The 19,394-nt window shown below is 43.6% G+C and overlaps 1 protein-coding gene across 1 annotated transcript in view; it reads right to left on the bottom strand.

Moving 5' to 3' along the window:
- Positions 1-18,095: 18,095 nt before the first annotated feature.
- Positions 18,096-19,394, bottom strand: part of lrrc75a (leucine rich repeat containing 75A) — a gene marked incomplete at both ends in the record, with an annotated part of 37,139 nt that continues 35,840 nt past the window's right edge. The window contains one exon of the mRNA XM_084467201.1: positions 18,096-18,836. Within this exon, the coding sequence (XP_084323327.1) occupies positions 18,096-18,836 (741 nt within the window). The remainder of the gene's footprint in view (positions 18,837-19,394) is intronic.

Raw genomic sequence — 19,394 nt, 5'->3', positions numbered from 1 at the left:
CATATAAATGCTATGGTTAAATACAATCGTACAATTGCACAGGCAACATTGCCTGTGCAACCCAATTATGAGTGCTTGTCTGAATATGGGCATGTATATTTTCATGTATATTTCTAACTGTTTGATTGTTCCTTGACATGAGTGAGACACTGTCATTAGCCTTTTCTGTTCTGTAATGAGTACACATGATTAACATTCTATGTATTCATGGTTGCTTATAACCAGGTTGAACAGAAATTGAAAGTGAATATCCTATCTAATATTTATTTTGAAACAAATATAAATGGTCAATAATTGATATACATATTTCCATATACACAGGGGCAGTTTTTGTGGCCTTTAATATATTCATACACAATCTAATGTGTAAGTGTCTTGTTTCTCATCCAAAAATGACAATGTATGTGTTATTAATTCCCCAGAAGAGCATTCTGTATGAATGAATGCTATCTCTACACTACTAACTTCTGGTACCGAATTTCTTCATGGCCACAAATCGAATCAGGGCAATATCTACTAAAGTGTACAGTATGGTACTAAAATGTACAATCTGTGTTTTTCAGCCTTGTCGTAATCAACATTTAATTTCAACAGATGCGTCTCTGTTTGCTGAGACACAGCAGTGTACGTTCAGACAACGAGAACAGGGGAACGCCACGGGCCGACCATGCATCACGGGAAGATACAGGCTGCAAAGTTACCACGAAAAAGACAATGGGTGAACATGATTATTATTATTATTATTATAGGGAAACCTTCACATCGTGGGCAGGTAATACAGAGGAAACAACCACAATCATCGAGTTTAGAATCGGCCAGGGCTGAAGTCAGCCATGGCGGTGGAGACCAAGTTAAATTGCAATACACTATGTGTGAAGTGGACATGTCTGCAAGAGTATTAAAGGAATCAAAACAACTAAGTCCATCGGATGGCCTCAGTATCAGACTTCGTGGCTACAGAGAGCCTAATACTACAGCGTACATCCACAGAATTGGAGTCAAAACTTATTGTAGATCAGGCCGGTTTCCGCAAAGGATGCAGTACAGGGGAACAAGTACTGGCCCTAACCACCTACATTGAAAAAGTCCTGGAGAGCAAGTTTAAAACAGGGACTGTGTTCCTCAATCTCACAGCAGCCTACGATACGGTCTGGCATAAAGGCCTCCTGCTGAAACTCAGCAAATTGCTCCCTGCCTGGGCAACGGCCACCATCCAACACCATCCAAACATCCAAAACACAGAAAAATGGGCTTCCACAAGGCTCAGTCCTCCCTCTGACCCTGTTCAATGTATACACAAATGACCTGCCCATCACCAGAGGACCTTGCAAAACTGGACCAGTACTGCAAGACCTGGCGCCTGCAACCAAGTCCAGCAAAAACCAGTGTCTTTGATCTCTCCGAAACGCAGATGCCACCAAACAGCTGGACATCAGATGGGGTGGACACCAGCTCAAACACTCCCCCAACCCAACATACCTGGGAGTGACCCTGGACAGGACAGTCATTCAAAGAACACCTAAAAGGAACAGCAGCAAAGGTGAAATCTAGAAACAACCTCCTCTGCAAACTTGCAGGTGCAAAATGGGGTGCAGCAGCTCCCACACTCAGCTCTAGCCCTGTCATATTCGGCCCCTGTCTTGTCCAGGTCACCCCACACACACACCAGGTAAACACCCAACTAAACAACACTATGCCAATCATTACTGGGACTATCCGGACACTAACCTGACTAACCTGGCTCCCTGTCTTATCTAACATACTTCTCCTCAACACCAGACGAACTGAACTCACTTGTAGGATGCTCCAAAAGGTCAAAGATTCCCCCCACTTACCAATCCATACCGACATCTACAACCCACCACCCGCACGTCTCCCATCTAGACGCCCAATTTAGAAGGACCCTCCACCCACTGACTCTGATGCCATGTCTGCTTGGGCAACAGAATGGGAATCCAAAGACATCCCAAACATCTGGTGTCAGACCAACTCAACCAGTCCCTGGCACCAACCTCCCTAGGAGACAGTGGTCCACCTTAAACAGACTCAGGACTGGTCTGGGTCCCTGTCCCTAGGAGACAGTGGTCCACCTTAAACAGACTCAGGACTGGTCTGGGTCCCTGTCCCTAGGAGACAGTGGTCCACCTTAAACAGAGTCAGGACTGGTCTGGGTCCCTGTCCCTAGGAGACAGTGGTCCACCTTAAACAGAGTCAGGACTGGTCTGGGTCCCTGTCCCTAGGAGACAGTGGTCCACCTTAAACAGACTCAGGACTGGTCTGGGTCCCTGTCCCTAGGAGACAGTGGTCCACCTTAAACAGACTCAGGACTGGTCTGGGTCCCTGTCCCTAGGAGACAGTGGTCCACCTTAAACAGACTCAGGACTGGTCTGGGTCCCTGTCCCTAGGAGACACCTTAAACAGATCCCCATCTTAAACAGAGTGCTCTGGGTCCCTGCTTGGCCAGCCTTCACAGATGGGGAACAGCCCGAGCCCACTGTGTGCCTGCAGAGAACCACATACTATGGAGCAGGTTATTGAAGCCTGCCCTCCCCAAAGACTGAGAGGAGGTCTGATCTCCCTCCACAGTTTAGATCAAGAGGCCACGGCCACTCGCTAAATAAATAAAGAGAGAGGATGGGAGGTATCGTCTAGGTCCAAAGAATATACAAATTCATTCATTCAAGTAATTATATACATACAATATCATTATATCCATACAATATCATTTGTATATATATATTTGTATATTATAGTTAAGATTGATATTTCCACGACAATACCCAATGTCCTCAATCAACCTGTAAGCATCCTTGAGCAAGATAACTACTTGTTCCTAAATGACATGTTCTCTGTCTGCTAAATTAAATTAAATCGTTTCAGGCTATAGGATGGAGGTAGGCTTACCAAGCCCAACAGCTTGGTAATCAAAAATCTTTTCCCCTTCCAGTGGCGAGTATGTTTTTAACTGCAACAATGACTTTATGCGCACTTCTGCGAACACTCGGAGCGAGGCGAGGAGGAGGAAGAGGGGAAAGAAAGGCGGAGTTCGACAGCGGCTAAGGAAGCTGACCCGGGCTAATCGTCTCCCTCTACCATCTATAGTCCTGTCAAATGTCCAGTCGTTAAAAAACAAGACTGATGAACTGCAAGCGTGTGTGTCCTTTATGCACGAGTTCAGGGATGTGTGTGTATTGGCTCTCACTGAGACGTGGTTAACTGACGCAGATCCAGACTCCACTCTTGTAGGGGCCAAAATGCATATTTGGTCTGTTTGTTTATTGTTTATTTTGAAAGGTCACTCATACTGTTTTTTGGTCATGTCACTTCCGTTTTTTGATTAACACATGGGTGTGGTTTAATCTATACACCTGGGCACTCGGATCGGCGGGGGGTAAGAGAGAAAGGGGGTTAGTGGCGTTCCTGATTTATATTTTCTGTTTACCGTCAAATCGTCAAATAACCAAGAATAAATCATCATACAACCAAGAATAAATCGTCAAACAATAAACATCACTGGACTTGGATTCATTTGAACGACGCGTAACTGCCTAAGCCTCTTAGCGACCTTTTATAGGAAAACTGTCGCTACAATTAGTAAACAGAAAATCAATCCATAAACACCACGGCATGGACGGAATTCAACGTTGCTCTTACCGCTTGGATCTCGATGTTTTGCACTGAACGAACTATGCAACACATTGGACTCTTTTCCGCGGACGCCTTGGATCAGAGACATAAGTGACAGCAGCGCATCACAGCCATCGGAAACGGTATGTTGGTTGATCCTCCTGTGTATTTGTTTGAAGTTGAACACAGTTTGGAGAGGCTGCCGTTTTGTCCATTGGGGACTGTTTGTTTGGGCTTGTGTTGCGCGTGCTTCGTTTGTCGCGATCGGCAATTGTTTGGGCTGATTTGACTGTGTGGTGAGCAGTGGCCGCCGTGCTGTGCTGTTGTGTTGAAAATCGCATTGTGGCTGAAGCAATGTCATTACGGATTGCATTGTGTCTGTTGCTCAGTGCTTTGGTGAATTGTGCACGTTGAAAGTTCACATAATGAGTGACGCAAATGAAATGGAAAATACGGAGAAGAGAACGGTCAAACTTACAGCCAAAGCGCTGGCTTGCAAAATGGAAACTCTTCAAAAGCAACGTCAATCTAATGTGACAAAAATGAAAGCACTCTCACGCGAAATTAAAGAGCTCATGAAAAATGATGAAAATGCAAAGAAAGTGCAATTCAAACTGAATGAACTCAAACAACTGGATGAAAATGCAAAGGCAGCACATGAGTCAGTGATTGTTTTACTTCCCAAAGAGGAAAAGGTAACACAAAATGAGTGGTTTGGACGGATAATAAAACACAACACAGACTTCACTGATGATGTAAAAACATGGCTCTCTGAGACTGAAAGACACTTTCAGCAAGCAAGAAATGTGACTGCAGATGTGTTTGCTGCACAATCAGTCATCTCTCCCATTCCACCTGAAGAAGAGGCACCTGTTGCACCTGTTGAATTAAAGGAAGATATACCACACTCTGATGTTCCAACTGCCATTCCTTCTCAACAGAATAAAGCAATATCTGACATGCAGGATGAAATTAAACCAAGTGACAGTGTGTCAAATGTTACCAACAGGAGTCACAAATCACATTCTTCATGCTCAAGATTTTCCACCACCTCATCTGCATGCATCAAGGCTGAGGCTGAAATGGCTGCTCTCATTGTAAAACAACAAATGCTAAAAGATAAACATGCCATAGAAGCACAAGAGGAGCAGCTAAGGAGGAAAAAAGAGCAACTGGAGCTGGATGGAAACCTTGCTGCTACAATGGCAAAAATGAAGATTCTTGGAGCCTCAAGTAGATCTGGTGTGCGCAGCCACAGATCAAGAGTGTCGGATGGTATGAACTCGTATATGGAGAAAAAACAACATGAAAAGAAAACACAAATGACTGCCACTGCTGACGGAGACAGTACTCAAACCCAATCTCTCCCCACAGTGCCAGTGACAGTTCAGTCAAATACATTAACTATGGATGCACATGTTACAATACCAGCCACATTGCCTGCTCCTAACAATGGTGAACAGAGCAACATGCTTAGCATCATGGAAAAACAAAATGACATCACTGCATTAATGGTCCAACAACAGTCTCTCTCTTTAATGCCCAAGAAGGAGATTTGTCGTTTTTATGGTGACCCACTTCAATTTCAAACATTCATAAAATCCTTTGAACACAACATTGAAAGCAAGAACCCGAACCCCACAGATTGTCTTTATTATCTGGAACAATATACAGAAGCACAACCAAGAGAAATGGTGAGGAGCTGCCTTCATATGACAGCAGACAGAGGATTCAGGAAGGCAAAATCCTTACTGCAGGAGCACTTTGGCAACGAGCATAAAATTGCTACAGCCTACATGGAGAAGGCTCTTTCATGGGCGTCAATTAAACCAGATGACACAAAAACACTACAAGCATACACTCTGTTTCTAAGAGGATGTTGCAATGCCATGGAAGATGTCAACAACATGCAAGAGCTCAACATGTCAGCTAACCTGCTAATTATAATTAAGAAGCTGCCATATCGACTGAGGGATAAATGGAGATCTGTGGCATGTGATTTTCAGGAAAGGTACAAACAAAGGGCTACCTTCAGGGATCTGGTCAATTACCTTGAAAAACAGGTGAGGATTGCAACTGATCCAGTATTTGGAGACATCAGAGACACTCCAACACCAAGCAAGAATGGAAGAAGTTTTATGTCAAAACCACCTCATCCAAGAATCAAAGGAAGTACATTTGCAACCACTGTGACAGTTGCACATGAGAAAAATGGAAATGGACCGAGGAAAATGGAGAGTTGGCCGGCTGTAAAAAGGTGTTTGTTCTGTGGAGGTGGACATGCTTTGGAGGTGTGTTTCCTATTGGAAAAGAAAGCACATCATGAGAAAATCACTTTCCTTAAAGAAAATGGAGCCTGCTTTGGTTGTTTGCAGATAGGACACATGAGCAAGGACTGCAGGAAGCGACTCAGCTGCAACATATGCAATTTGAAGCATCCTCAGATGCTGCATATCCACCAAAGGAGATTTGAAATGGACAAACATCAAGCTCAAACAAAAGAAGAAGCTGACATCAGAGCCATAGCCTCGGTACAGACAAGTGGTCTTACTGGGGCCGGTGAAGACAATTGCAAACTCTCAATAGTGCCTGTGAAAGTAAAGGCCAAGAAGGGGAACACAACAGTGCATACATATGCATTCCTTGACCCGGGAAGCACTGCGTCATTTTGCACATTGGGGCTAATGACTAAGCTAAATCTCCAGGGAAGAAAATCTAATATTCTTCTGAGAACAATGGGTCAAAAGAAGGTCGTTGAAACCAGCATTGTTTCAGGCCTAGAGGTTACAGGACTTCATGGCACTGATTTCTGTGATCTCCCATGTGTGTACACTCAGAAGACCATGCCTGTGCATAAAGGAAACATCCCACATCAAAATGACATCAATCAGTGGCATCATTTGAAGAATATTCACTTACCTGAACTGGACTGTGAGATTGAGTTGTTGATTGGCTCCGATGTACCAAAGGCTCTGGAACCACTTCAAGTCATCCGGAGTGTGGGAGATGGACCGTATGCCGTCGAAACAATGCTCGGCTGGACAGTTAACGGACCTCTGGGAGGAAAAGATGATTATGCTCAGGAGCAGTCAGAGATCAGGGTTAACAGGATATCAGTTGTTGCACTTGATGAGCAGTGGGAGCAGCAGTTCAAGATTGACTTTCCTGAGTGTGTCAAAGATGACCAAGAGCCTTCAAAAGAAGATCAGCAGTTCTTGGATTTGGTATCAACATCTGCAAAGCTAGTTAATGGACATTACTGCTTTGGTTTACCATTGAAGGACAGGGAAATCTGCTTGCCTGACAATAAGAACTGCGCTGAACAGAGGGCACTAAACTTAAAAAGGCGTTTCCAGAGAGATCCATGCTATCACTTGGAGTACACCAACTTCATGTCTGACATGATATCCAAGGGCTATGCGGAGAAAGTACCAGAAGGAATCTTGGAACGTAGTGATGGCAGAAAATGGTATCTACCACACCATGGAGTTTTGCATCCACAAAAGAAAAAACTTTGAGTGGTGTTTGACTGTGGAGCAACATATCGAGGAGTTTCACTGAACTCTCAGCTCTTACAGGGACCAGACCTCACCAGCACCTTGATTGGAGTCATAGCTAGATTCCGTAAAGAACCTGTTATCATCGCTGCAGATATCGAAGCAATGTTCCTCCAAGTGCAAGTACCAAATGAAGATAGGGACCTGCTACGGTTCGTCTGGTGGCCTGATGGAGATTACAGTCAGAACATGGTGGAATACAGAATGACGGTGCATTTATTTGGAGCAACATCATCTCCAAGTTGTGCAAATTTTGCCCTGAGGAAATGTGCTGAAGACAACACTGGCCAGTTCAGCCCACAAGCTATCAACACCATCTTGAACAACTTTTATGTGGATGACTGCCTCGCTTCAGCAGCTTCAGAAGAGGACGCAATAGCTCTCTTTCACGAGTTAAAAGCCATTTGCTTCAAGGGAGGCTTTGTACTCACCAAGTGGATAAGCAATAGTCGTCATGTATTGGCTGCCATACCTGAAACGGAAAGAGCAAAAGAAATGAAGGATCTGGATTTGGACCATGACAAACTACCTGTTGAGAGGATGTTAGGTGTACAATGGTGTGTTCAGTCTGACGTCTTCAAGTTCAAAATCATCCTCAAAGACAGACCACTCACAAGACGAGGGATTTTGTCGACTGTCAGTTCTGTATATGATCCCCTTGGCATGTTGGCACCAGTAGTCCTGACTGCAAAAAGGATCCTGCAGGAATTGTGTCGGGAAAAGACTGGTTGGGATGATGTGATACCAGACTCTATTGTGCAAGAATGGATGAGCTGGATTCAGGAACTCCATAACCTGGAAAACTTCAAAGTCAACAGATGCTTCAAACCTACAAACTTCGGAGAGGTAACATCTGCCCAGCTACACCATTTTGCTGATGCATGTCAGGATGGTTATGGAACTGTGAGTTATTTGTTACTGCATGACAACCATGGACAAACGCATTGTGCATTTGTGATGGGAAAGGCCAGAGTTGCTCCTTTGAAGCCAGTCACTATCCCTCGCATGGAGTTGACTGCTGCTACCATGGCGAGCAGAATGGACACATTATTGAGAAAAGAGCTGCAGATGGAACTAGCAGAATCTACATTTTGGACTGATAGCACCTCTGTGCTCAAGTACATAAAGAACAGGACCACACGATTTCGAACATTCGTGGCTAACAGAGTGACTGAAATTGCCAAAGCCTCAGATGAACATCAGTGGAGGTACGTCAACACAAATGACAATCCAGCAGACATGGCTTCCAGAGGTCTGAAAGTCCAAGCTTTCCTAAAGAAGGAAATGTGGGTGTACGGACCTCCGTTTCTTCTTGGTCCTCAGGAAGAGTGGCCTCAGAACCCTGATGGATGGGATTCAATTTCACCAAAGGACTCTGAAGTCAAGAGCATAACTGTAAATGCTGCTCAAATAAAACCTGAAGTAGTGGATCCAACAACCAACTTCATCCATTACTTCTCATCCTGGAATCAGTTGAAAAGGGCAGTAGCATGGATGCTCCGAATCAAAGGACTGCTTCTGCAACGAATCAGGAAGAGGAAAACAGCAAGTGGTGTTCTCTCGTTGCAAGGAAATCTTGACACCCATGAAATCCGTCTCACAATCGGTGAATTGGAGAACGCAGAGATTGAGATAATCCGCTTCTGCCAAAAGAAGAGATTTGGAGATGAAATCTCAAATCTGAAAAAAGGAATGAATGTTAAAAGGACAAGCCACATTTATAAACTCAACCCCATTCTGGACAAAGATGTGTTAAGAGTTGGTGGTCGCCTAAGCAGAGCAGCAATGCCAGAAGAAATGAAACATCCTGTCATTCTGGCCAAAGACTTTCACATTGCTGACCTCATTCTACGACATATTCATGGAGAGGTGGGACATGGTGGTCGCAACCATATGTTATCCAGACTGCGTCAGAAATATTGGATTCCTGGTGCCACAGTATTGATCAGGAAAAGCCTGTCTAAATGTGTTGTTTGTCGGCGTATAACTGCTACTCCTGGACAACAGCATATGGCTGATCTACCCCTGGATAGAGTCTCTCCAGATGAACCACCATTCACAAACGTTGGAGTCGATTACTTTGGACCCTTTGGAGTGAAGCGTGGCAGAAGTGTCGTGAAGCGATATGGTGTTATTTTCACCTGTTTGGCTACAAGAGCAATTCACCTTGAAATGGCCTCATCGCTTGACACAGACTCTTTCATCCATGCCCTTCGGCGCTTCATAGCCAGACGAGGCCAAGTAAAAGAACTACGATCAGACAATGGAACCAATTTTGTGGGAGCACAGCGCGAGTTGAAGGAAGCTATTGAAGGATGGAATCAAGGTCAGATCCATAACATACTGCTTCAAAGGGGAATAAACTGGATATTCAATCCCCCTGCTGGCTCACACCATGGAGGTGTGTGGGAAAGATTAATCAGATCAGTGCGGAAGGTTCTCAACTCAACACTAAATGTGCAAAGTCTAGATGAGGAGGGACTCCACACAGTCCTATGTGAAGCTGAAGCTATTCTCAACAGTCGTCCAATCACAAAGGCTTCTACAGATCCCAACGACCTTGAAGCACTCACACCAAATCACCTTCTGCTTCTCAAAACTACGCCATCCCTGCCACCAGGACAGTTTCAGAAGGAAGACCTATATGCTCGCCGCAGATGGAGGCAAGTTCAATATATGTCTGACTTATTTTGGAAAAGGTGGATTAAGGAATATCTTCCCCAACTACAAGAACGACAGAAATGGTCCAACATAAGACGCAACTTCACACCAGGAGACATCGTCGTCATTGTGGATGATTCTGCGCCTCGCAACTCCTGGTTGACTGGAAGGATTGTGGAGACCATTATGGACAAAAAGGGACTTGTACGTCAGCTTCGGATCAAGTCAAAGACCGGATTTCTGACCAGGCCCATCAACAAAGTCTGCCTACTATTGGAGGCAGAGGATCATTGACTGACCCAAACTGACTTTTGACCCCTTGACTTTGTTCCTGAACACTTGACTTTGACTAATCACTCTTTCCTTAGAGAACGTATATTGGATTACAAATAATGAAGAAAGAAGATCAAGAAAATATATTTATATACTATGTTGATTATGTCGAAATTGTAATTATTATTTGAAACATAATAATTAGGGGCCGGAATTGTAGGGGCCAAAATGCATATTTGGTCTGTTTGTTTATTGTTTATTTTGAAAGGTCACTCATACTGTTTTTTGGTCATGTCACTTCCGTTTTTTGATTAACACATGGGTGTGGTTTAATCTATACACCTGGGCACTCGGATCGGCGGGGGGTAAGAGAGAAAGGGGGTTAGTGGCGTTCCTGATTTATATTTTCTGTTTACCGTCAAATCGTCAAATAACCAAGAATAAATCATCATACAACCAAGAATAAATCGTCAAACAATAAACATCACTGGACTTGGATTCATTTGAACGACGCGTAACTGCCTGGAGCCCACCTAAGCCTCTTAGCGACCTTTTATAGGAAAACTGTCGCTACAACTCTTATTATAGATGGATTCGGAGCTCCAATACGGCTGGACCGTGACCCGAGGACGACAGGAAAGAGCCGCGGCGGGGGCGTCTGTCTGTACATCAATCCCAGGTGGTGTACTAATGTCACGGTTCGTGAGCGAATCTGTTTACCGGACATCGAGCTGCTGTCGGTATCAGTGAGGCCCTTCTATCTACCGAGGGAATTCCCTCAAATATTCCTGACGGTAGTGTACATCCATCCCAGCGCAAACGCGAATGCTGCTGCTGACGTCGTCATTCATTCGGTGTCACAGCGACTTCAATCTCTGTCACCTGATGCACCAAGTTTCTTCCTTGGAGATTTTAATCATGTCAACTGCAAAAAGTCCTTGAATGGCTTCAAGCAGTACGTCACCTGTCTTACTCGTGGCAACAATACGTTGGACTTATGCTACGGCTCTATTAAAGGGGCCTACACCTCTGTTGCTGGCCCACCTCTCGGTTCCTCAGACCACAACGTAGTGCACCTGCTTCCCACGTACAAGTCTGTGCTGCGCAGGGACAGAGTGCAGACACATGATGTACAGGTGTGGAATGAGGAGAGCACTTTGGCACTACAGGGGTGTTTTGACTGCACCATTTGGTCTGTGTTTGAGGAATCATCCAACAGTATTGATGAACTGGCAGATGTAGTGTGCAGCTACATATCCTTTTGCACTGTCAGTGTGATCCCACATAAAAAGGTTTTTTTCTATCCGAACAGCAAACCATGGATAACGAAGGAACTCAAAAGCCTTCTTAGAGAAAAAAAGACTGTCTTCAAGAGTGGTGACAAGGCTGCATATGCACAAATTAGAAAAGTTGTTAGAGCTGAGATCATAAAGGCGAAAAGTGCCTATAAAGAAAAAATTGAATCCAAACTGTATGACTCTGATCTCAAGTCTGTGTGGAATGGCATGAAACTGATGACAGGCCTACAGAAATGTAATAATAATTCTGTCTCTTCGAATGGCTTTACTTCCAATATGCAGCTTGCAGACGAGCTAAATAAATTTTATTTGAGATTTAATGTAGATGTTTTTGATGATAAAATAAGTAACATGAGAGAGCTTGTCAGAGACACTTCTGCCCCTGACATTGACCTGTCCTATGTCACCAACCTTCTTAAACAGACTAAAGTAAATAAGAGCCCGGGGCCAGACAATATTAGTGGCAGAGTGCTCAAGTCCTGTGCCTCGCAACTTAGTGGAATTCTAAAAGTCATTTTCACTCAGTCTCTCCAGCTGCAGACCGTTCCTAAGGTGTGGAAACATGCAACTATTGTCCCCGTGGCTAAAACAAAAAGCCCCAAAGTCTTAAATGACTTCCGACCAATAGCCCTCACCTCTTTGGTGATGAAGGTCCTTGAAAAGCTAGTTAAGAAGGAAGTATTGAAGCAGGTCAAGGGCCTCCTAGATCCTCTGCAGTTTGCCTATCAGGCAGGTAGGGGCGTGGAAGATGCAACTCTGTTCTTAATAAATGTCTTAGTTAAACATCTGGAGGCCCCTAAGACACATGCAAGGCTTTTGTTTGTCGACTTTTCGTCGGCATTCAATACCATCCAGCCCTATCTTCTTGCAGAGAAACTTACTTTGCATTTTAATTTGAACCCAAATCTTGTTGGCTGGTTACTGGACTTTTTGTTAGATCGATCACAATGTGTGAGAGTCAATGGTGTGTTATCATCTAAGTTATTGTCTTCAACGGGTTCCCCACAGGGCTGTGTCCTGTCCTCACTGCTTTTTATTCTGTACACAAACTCCTGTAGGAGTACATATGAGAACAGGCATATTCTGAAGTTCGCTGATGACTCTGTCATAATAAGTCTTTTAAAGGACAGTGAAACTGAGCATGGTACTGTGGTAGATGATTTTATAACATGGTGCAATGATTTCTTCTTGTCAATCAATGTGCTAAAAACAAAAGACATGCTTATTGATTTCCGAAAATCTCAACCTATTCAGGACAAGGAGGTTGAGATTGTATCAGAATATAAATACTTAGGGACTCTCATTGACAATAAGCTGAGTTTTGAAGCAAATACAGATGTAGTATGTAAAAAGGTTCAGCAGCGCCTGTTCTTTTTAAGAAAATTGAATTCATTCAAAGTCTGCAATATCTTAATGACCTTATTCTATCAATGTTTTATCGAGTCTGTTCTTACTTATTGCTGTGTGGCCTGGTTTGGATTTCTCACCCTGTCCAACAAAAACAGGCTAGCAAGGCTTACCAAAGTGGCAAGCAAGGTGATCGGGGTGCAGCAAGCCCAGCTTCAGGACATATATCTCAAGCGAATATGGACCAAAGCCAAACTTATTATTGACTGTCCTGACCACCCACTTTATAAGGAGTTTGACCTCCTTCCATCTGGACGCCGTTTTCGGATGCCTAAGACCAGAACGCAGCGTGCCAGGGTTTCCTTTGTCCCTGCTGCCACAGACAGGCTTAATTTCTTGGGCTAGGCTTGGTTATTCTCTCAGGCCTCTGCACTTAAATGCACTTGGGTATTAAGTGTTGTTTATTTTATTTTATCTTATTTTATTTTATTTTATTTTTATTCTTATTTCCAATTCTTGCAGCACTATGCACTTTAATGCATTTTGTAGACTGCTTGCATTCTTACCTGCGCAGAGTATTATGTATTATGTATTGTTGTTATTATTATTATTATTATCAACAGTAATTTATTAGTAGTATGTTTCTATTACTCGTACTGTTTTTAATGTATTACTGCACTATGGTGTGCCTGGTGACATGTTGATGTCTTGGATGCTGTTTTTTTGTCCTGTGTCTGTAATGCTTGCTGCAAATCTAATTTCCCTCGGGATATGAATAAAACTGAACTGAACTGAAAATCATATCACTTGCAGGTAATCTATTTATCGGTTGTAATCCATACGGTCAGGGCAAATACAGGCCCTTTTTATTAATCAAAATCAAACTAAATCAATTAGTGTGTACTCTGATGTATGATAAGGCCATGCTCGCCATATGTAGGACCCCGTTAGTTGTTTGCAACTATATTTTTCCCTGACAAATTCGGCCATATCTCAAAACATGCTCGAAAGTTTTATAAATTGGCAGGCTTGTAGATTTTGTAAAATTAGTAAGGGGTGCAAAGGATGGGCCAGGTTCGACCATAGGTGGCGCTATAATAAGCACTTGAATTTTAAAACTTACACAGGTTGCCATTTCCACTAGGACAGTGCAATTTGCATGACACTTTGTGTACATACACCATTTGTAATGATGAACAACTCTCACGGTGCAACCCATGTTGTAAGACCATTTGGATTTAATGCAATGGACCACAACTTGACCAAACGCCCACACACAAACTGATCAAAACGACGTAGCCTAGGCTTGGCTGTCCAAGAGGGCTAAAAAAGAGTGTGCCTACATTTAGTGTACCTACATTTAAATGCTAATTTTCAAGTCTATATTTTAAAAAAGTCCACCTTTTGAAGGTGGAAGATTTGGACCCCATTTACTTTAGATGATTATTTTTGATATGTTTACTTCCAGTAAACATGTTTTTATGTCATACAAATGCCATTTTACCATCCCTACCAAGCTCACCATAACCGCCACGTATGGAATACTGCTCCTTCTCAAAATCTGATCCTGACCCTTCACCAGTCAACCAATCCTGTAGTCGAGAGCACAGCACGTATGTGTGTCATGAAATATTGACATATTAACACAGGTTGTAGATGTTGTAATCCAGTTTATTGAAAAGTTTGAAGTATAAATGATTCATAGAGCAGGTGTTGCATGTGGACACGTAGGCTATCTCTCGAATGTGTTTGGTGATGGCTGGTTTAACCTGTGGCATTGATTGTTCAATACACAACAGGTGTGCAGCCTCACCCACAGTCTAATCAGTGACTCGTAAATCAACTAAACACTTTTTATCTATTATTATTATTATTCTTTTATCGTACTTACCAAGCTTCCACTTTGTGCAAAGTATGGGAGCCTCGTGGTGTTGTAAATAGAGTCTGGCCCTGCCGTGGCTCTGTGGCACAGCGTGTGACGGCAATGCTCTGCAAGAGGTCGACTGTTTGAATCCGTCCTTGACCAAACACATTGAGACACGGCTCATATGACGTCCCCCATGATGTATGCATTTGGCCATGCTCCCCAGCTATAGGATCCCGTTATTATTGCGTGCAACTTACTTTTAATGGAGATTTGTCCTCTGAGAAATAAAAAAACACAAATATACATTTTCATGTTATAGAATTTAATTGTAACATTCATGGTAAAACAACAAACCAAATGTTTACAATTCATAATAATGCCAGTCTTTCATATTCAAATGGATAATCCAAAATAGAAAAGAATACCAAAATGGGTGACGTGTTCAAGGAAAGGAAAAAGAAAGGATGGTTAAGAAAATAAAAAAGCAGGGATGAGAAAAAAAAGAGGTTGATATGGAGAGAAAACCACCACCATGTGCATGTTATATATCTTCAGCGTTCATTATTTGTGTTTTCAGTCCTTTTGCACCATCAGAAATATCATCATCATCATCATCATCATGATCAATGATTGTCAGTCACTCATTTGAAGTTTGTGTTTGTGTGTGTGCTGGTAAAGACAGCAGAGGATTCCTGAAGAGGTTGGCGATACATGAGTGGTGAGGTGTGGCGGCAGACTGTGAGCGAGGAAAGGAATCCCTGTTCAGAAACCACTGGACAGTGAAACACAGACCTAAAGCGAGCTACACACACAGGCCGCCCGCCGCTGCAGACCCACGGCAGTGTTAAGGTGAGTGGATACTACTACTACTACTGTGGCCTGCTGCTCCACAGCGTCACGTTGCTTTACTGTTCATCTCATCGATGCGTGAGTCAAATTGAGGAGATCTTTGTTGCAGTTCAGCAAGGTGATCGCTGGGGTAAAACATGTTTTAGAACGTTAGTTTAAAATCACTTCACCTGATGTCTAAAGGGAATATATTTAGTCATATTTCATGTTGTATAGATTAATCCTGTGTTCATTCTGATATTGAGAGTAGTAGCCTAAATGTAAGGGTGAACATTGCATTTCATGATTCATTTTTTCTGGAAAGTGTTATAATAGCAGATAGAAAAAATGCATAAACCTGAGAATAGCTTATAGAAGATCCCAGAAGTTTTTAAGAAGCTGTGTTATTTTTCCTACAACAGAGACATTCCAAATAGGCTAATAGGTTTTGGACTATTACCAAACACATTTTGATGTGTGGTGGCAATGTATAAAAAATGAACAATTCCAAAGTGAGGAAAGTGTGGTTCCTTTTGGTTGAGCAGAGAATGGCTTTAATTGCAGAGATGGAATCGATCCAATTTCAGGGACTTTCTCACATTACCTCAATCATTCTTCTTTCATGATGTAGACTGGCAATCGTTTGAGGACGGGCTGCTCATTAACAGTTCTTTGAAGAAGCCAATGTTAGACATTCACTTTAGTATACAATTCCTCTATATGAGTGAAACAAGAATGGACTCGTGCAGTAATGGAGAACGCCATCTTATGTTTTGCCTCCTGCTCACCATTAAGACTACTTGATACAAGTGGGTAGAAGCACTAGCCGTGGGAAAGCTACAGACTGCATATAAGGGAATAATAGTTGGGGGTCAACCCCAGACAGAGCAGCCTCACTGTACCTCACTACCTTACTGTATATGAGCCACATCATATTACTGTATATGAGCCACATCATATTACTGTATATGAGCCACATCATATTACTGTATATGAGCCACATCATATTACTGCATTGCTAAAAGCATGTGATGCACATGTGCATCATGGTACTGCAGAGCCAGGAATAACCTGGGTTGAGAAAAAAAGGACTTTGATATTCAGCACTTTGTCTCATTACATAAACAAAACATAGGACTTTACATGTGACAGCACTGATATCAAGGACGGCTGGACACGCCTTCTTAACTGGCGAGGCTTGTCCCCAAACTTAACATTTGATTGGACAACAACCACTGCTTACTTTCTAACCCCACCAAATGGTCTAATTGATTTACTTAATTTATTTACTTAAAGTAAATATCTTCTTTTAAACCAAAGTGTGTTGGAGAGTTTGGCCTCTAGGAGACGACCTGGAAAAGTGCAGCTTTGATATAGGGAGAGGTCTTTGATATAGGGAGAGGTCTTTGATATAGGGAGAGGTCTTTGATATAGGGAGAGGTCTTTGATATAGGGATAGGTCTTTGATATAGGGAGAGGTCTTTGATATAGGGAGAGGTCTTTGATATAGGGAGAGGTCTTTGATATAGGGAGAGGTCTTTGATATAGGGAGAGGTCTTTGATATAGGGAGAGGTCTTTGATATAGGGAGAGGTCTTTGATATAGGGAGAGGTCTTTGATATAGAGAGAGGTCTTTGATATAGGGAGAGGTCTTTGATATAGGGAGAGGTCTTTGATATAGGGAGAGGTCTTTGATATAGGGATAGGTCTTTGATATAGGGAGAGGTCTTTGATATAGGGAGAGGTCTTTGATATAGGGAGAGGTCTTTGATATAGGGAGAGGTCTTTGATATAGGGATAGGTCTTTGATATAGGGAGAGGTCTTTGATATAGGGAGAGGTCTTTGATATAGGGATAGGTCTTTGATATAGGGAGAGGTCTTTGATATAGGGATAGGTCTTTGATATAGGGAGAGGTCTTTGATATAGGGAGAGGTCTTTGATATAGGGAGAGGTCTTTGATATAGGGATAGGTCTTTGATATAGGGAGAGGTCTTTGATATAGGGAGAGGTCTTTGATATAGGGAGAGGTCTTTGATATAGGGATAGGTCTTTGATATAGGGAGAGGTCTTGACAGATGTTTCTTTATCTAGGCTGTATTTTGCCATATATTCTATGTTATATTTTGGTTATATTTATTCTTTCTATATGCCATTGCATATATAACAGCCTTTGTTGTTTGATGTTTTGTTTTAAGTTATAGTTAGATCCATTTTGGACATTTGACTTACTCTCTTTCTCTCTTTTTTATATATTAGTCACTTTCACACGATAATCAAACATTTCACAGGCACATGGCTATTCCTCCAGTTGCAGGAAAGGAATATTAATTTTAAAGCCCAAATGAGACACATGGCAGAGGGAGCATCCTACCTGGTTTACCCAAGCTTTATATTAACACTGGAGGTCCTGTTCTCCTCTTGGAATCCTTGGTGTCTGCAAACCTAAACAAGCTCAAGTCATCAGCAAACGTCTTTATGAGCCACAGTTCCTAGGGCCCTTCTGATGGGTGGCAGACCTCCTTCCACTGGGCTCTTCTGTCCACAAGGCGCCCCAGTGGACCTGGAAGAGGACAAGTGTTCTACATCCCTATGGGAGCTCCTAGAGGAGCTCTGGTCGCTGACGGGACCGCGGCCATCAGGTCAAAGGCTCCACTGACTTGGCAGCGTCCGCCAGGTCATCAGCCTCCACTCTCACTGACCCCACAGCCCCGGAGGAGGAGTGCTGCGATTGGCTGGAGAAGGACAGGTGTGAGGAGTGGCTCTGTGTGTCGTCTTCCTTGTCGGCCTTCAGAGCCTTCTTCCTGCGCTGACCGCCCCCCCTTTCTTTCTCCTCCCCCCCACCCTCCTCGTGTCCATCCTCCTCCTCCTCTTCCTCCTCCTCACCGGCCCTTATGCACCTCCTCCTCCTCCTCCTCTCCCCAGGCCTTCCTCCTCTCCCCGGGTCCTCGAGGGTCCACATGCTCTCCTCCTCCTCCTCCATCTCGTCCTCAGGGCCCCGCACCTCACGGTCAAAGTCCAGCAGCTCCTCCATCATCTCCTCGATCTCCAGCTCCCCGTCCATCTCCTCCTCCACCTCCGATCTCAGCTCGTCCATGCTCTCTGTGCGGTTGGCCTCGTCGTCCGTGGCCCCGTCCTCCTCCTCCTCCTCCTCCCCCGGTCCGCCCCGCGGTGGCCCCCCCTGCTCCCCGGCCCCCCTCCTCTTGGGCCTCTCGGGCGGCTCACTGGCCTGGCTCTCCCCGAACTCCAGGATGGTGGGCAGGTTTCCCTGCTTGGGGCAGCGCTTCCGCAGGCTGACCAGGAAGGGCTGCGGCAGGGAGAAGATGTCCACGTTGTTGCCCAGGTCGATCCACGTCACGCTGGGGAAGCTCCCGGGGTCCTGGGAGGACAACCAGGGGTTACTACGGTTCTCTAGGACTGAACGGATCATCACGGAATCATCTGAGGATCAATATCAGCTCAACGTATCTAAAAGTGTTATCCAGTAGGTCTTTGAAAGGTAGAGATATAATGGTTACACATTGGACTCCAAGTCCCTTTCAGCGCTGAATGCAGCTAGTGCAGATGATCGAGAAAGCAAAAAAAAGTTTGATAAAGTTTGACTCTTAAAGGTACAGTGTGTAGAAATGAGTGGCATCTAGCAGATGGACTTTGGAAATTAAATATAATATGTAAGGGATAATCACCGAGAGGCAGGGCAATAAACAGTTTGATATGCCCGGCTAGTGGACGGCTTACCTTCCACTAGCCGGGCATATCAAACTGTTTATTGCCCTGCCTTGAGGTGATTATCCCGTTTATTCTACTTCTTGCTTGCCAACATAATAAAACAATTCAAATACTTTAATAATTCTGCTTTTTCTTATTCGTATTGCATGCTTAATAAATGTATACTCTGTTTGAGTTCATCTCCCTCAAAAAGTAGTCCCCTTTAGAA

Source organism: Micromesistius poutassou (genome assembly GCF_964030765.1).
Source record: "Micromesistius poutassou genome assembly, chromosome: 4".
NCBI classification, from domain to species: Eukaryota; Metazoa; Chordata; class Actinopteri; order Gadiformes; family Gadidae; genus Micromesistius; species Micromesistius poutassou.
This window is presented reverse-complemented; position numbering and strand designations above follow the sequence as displayed.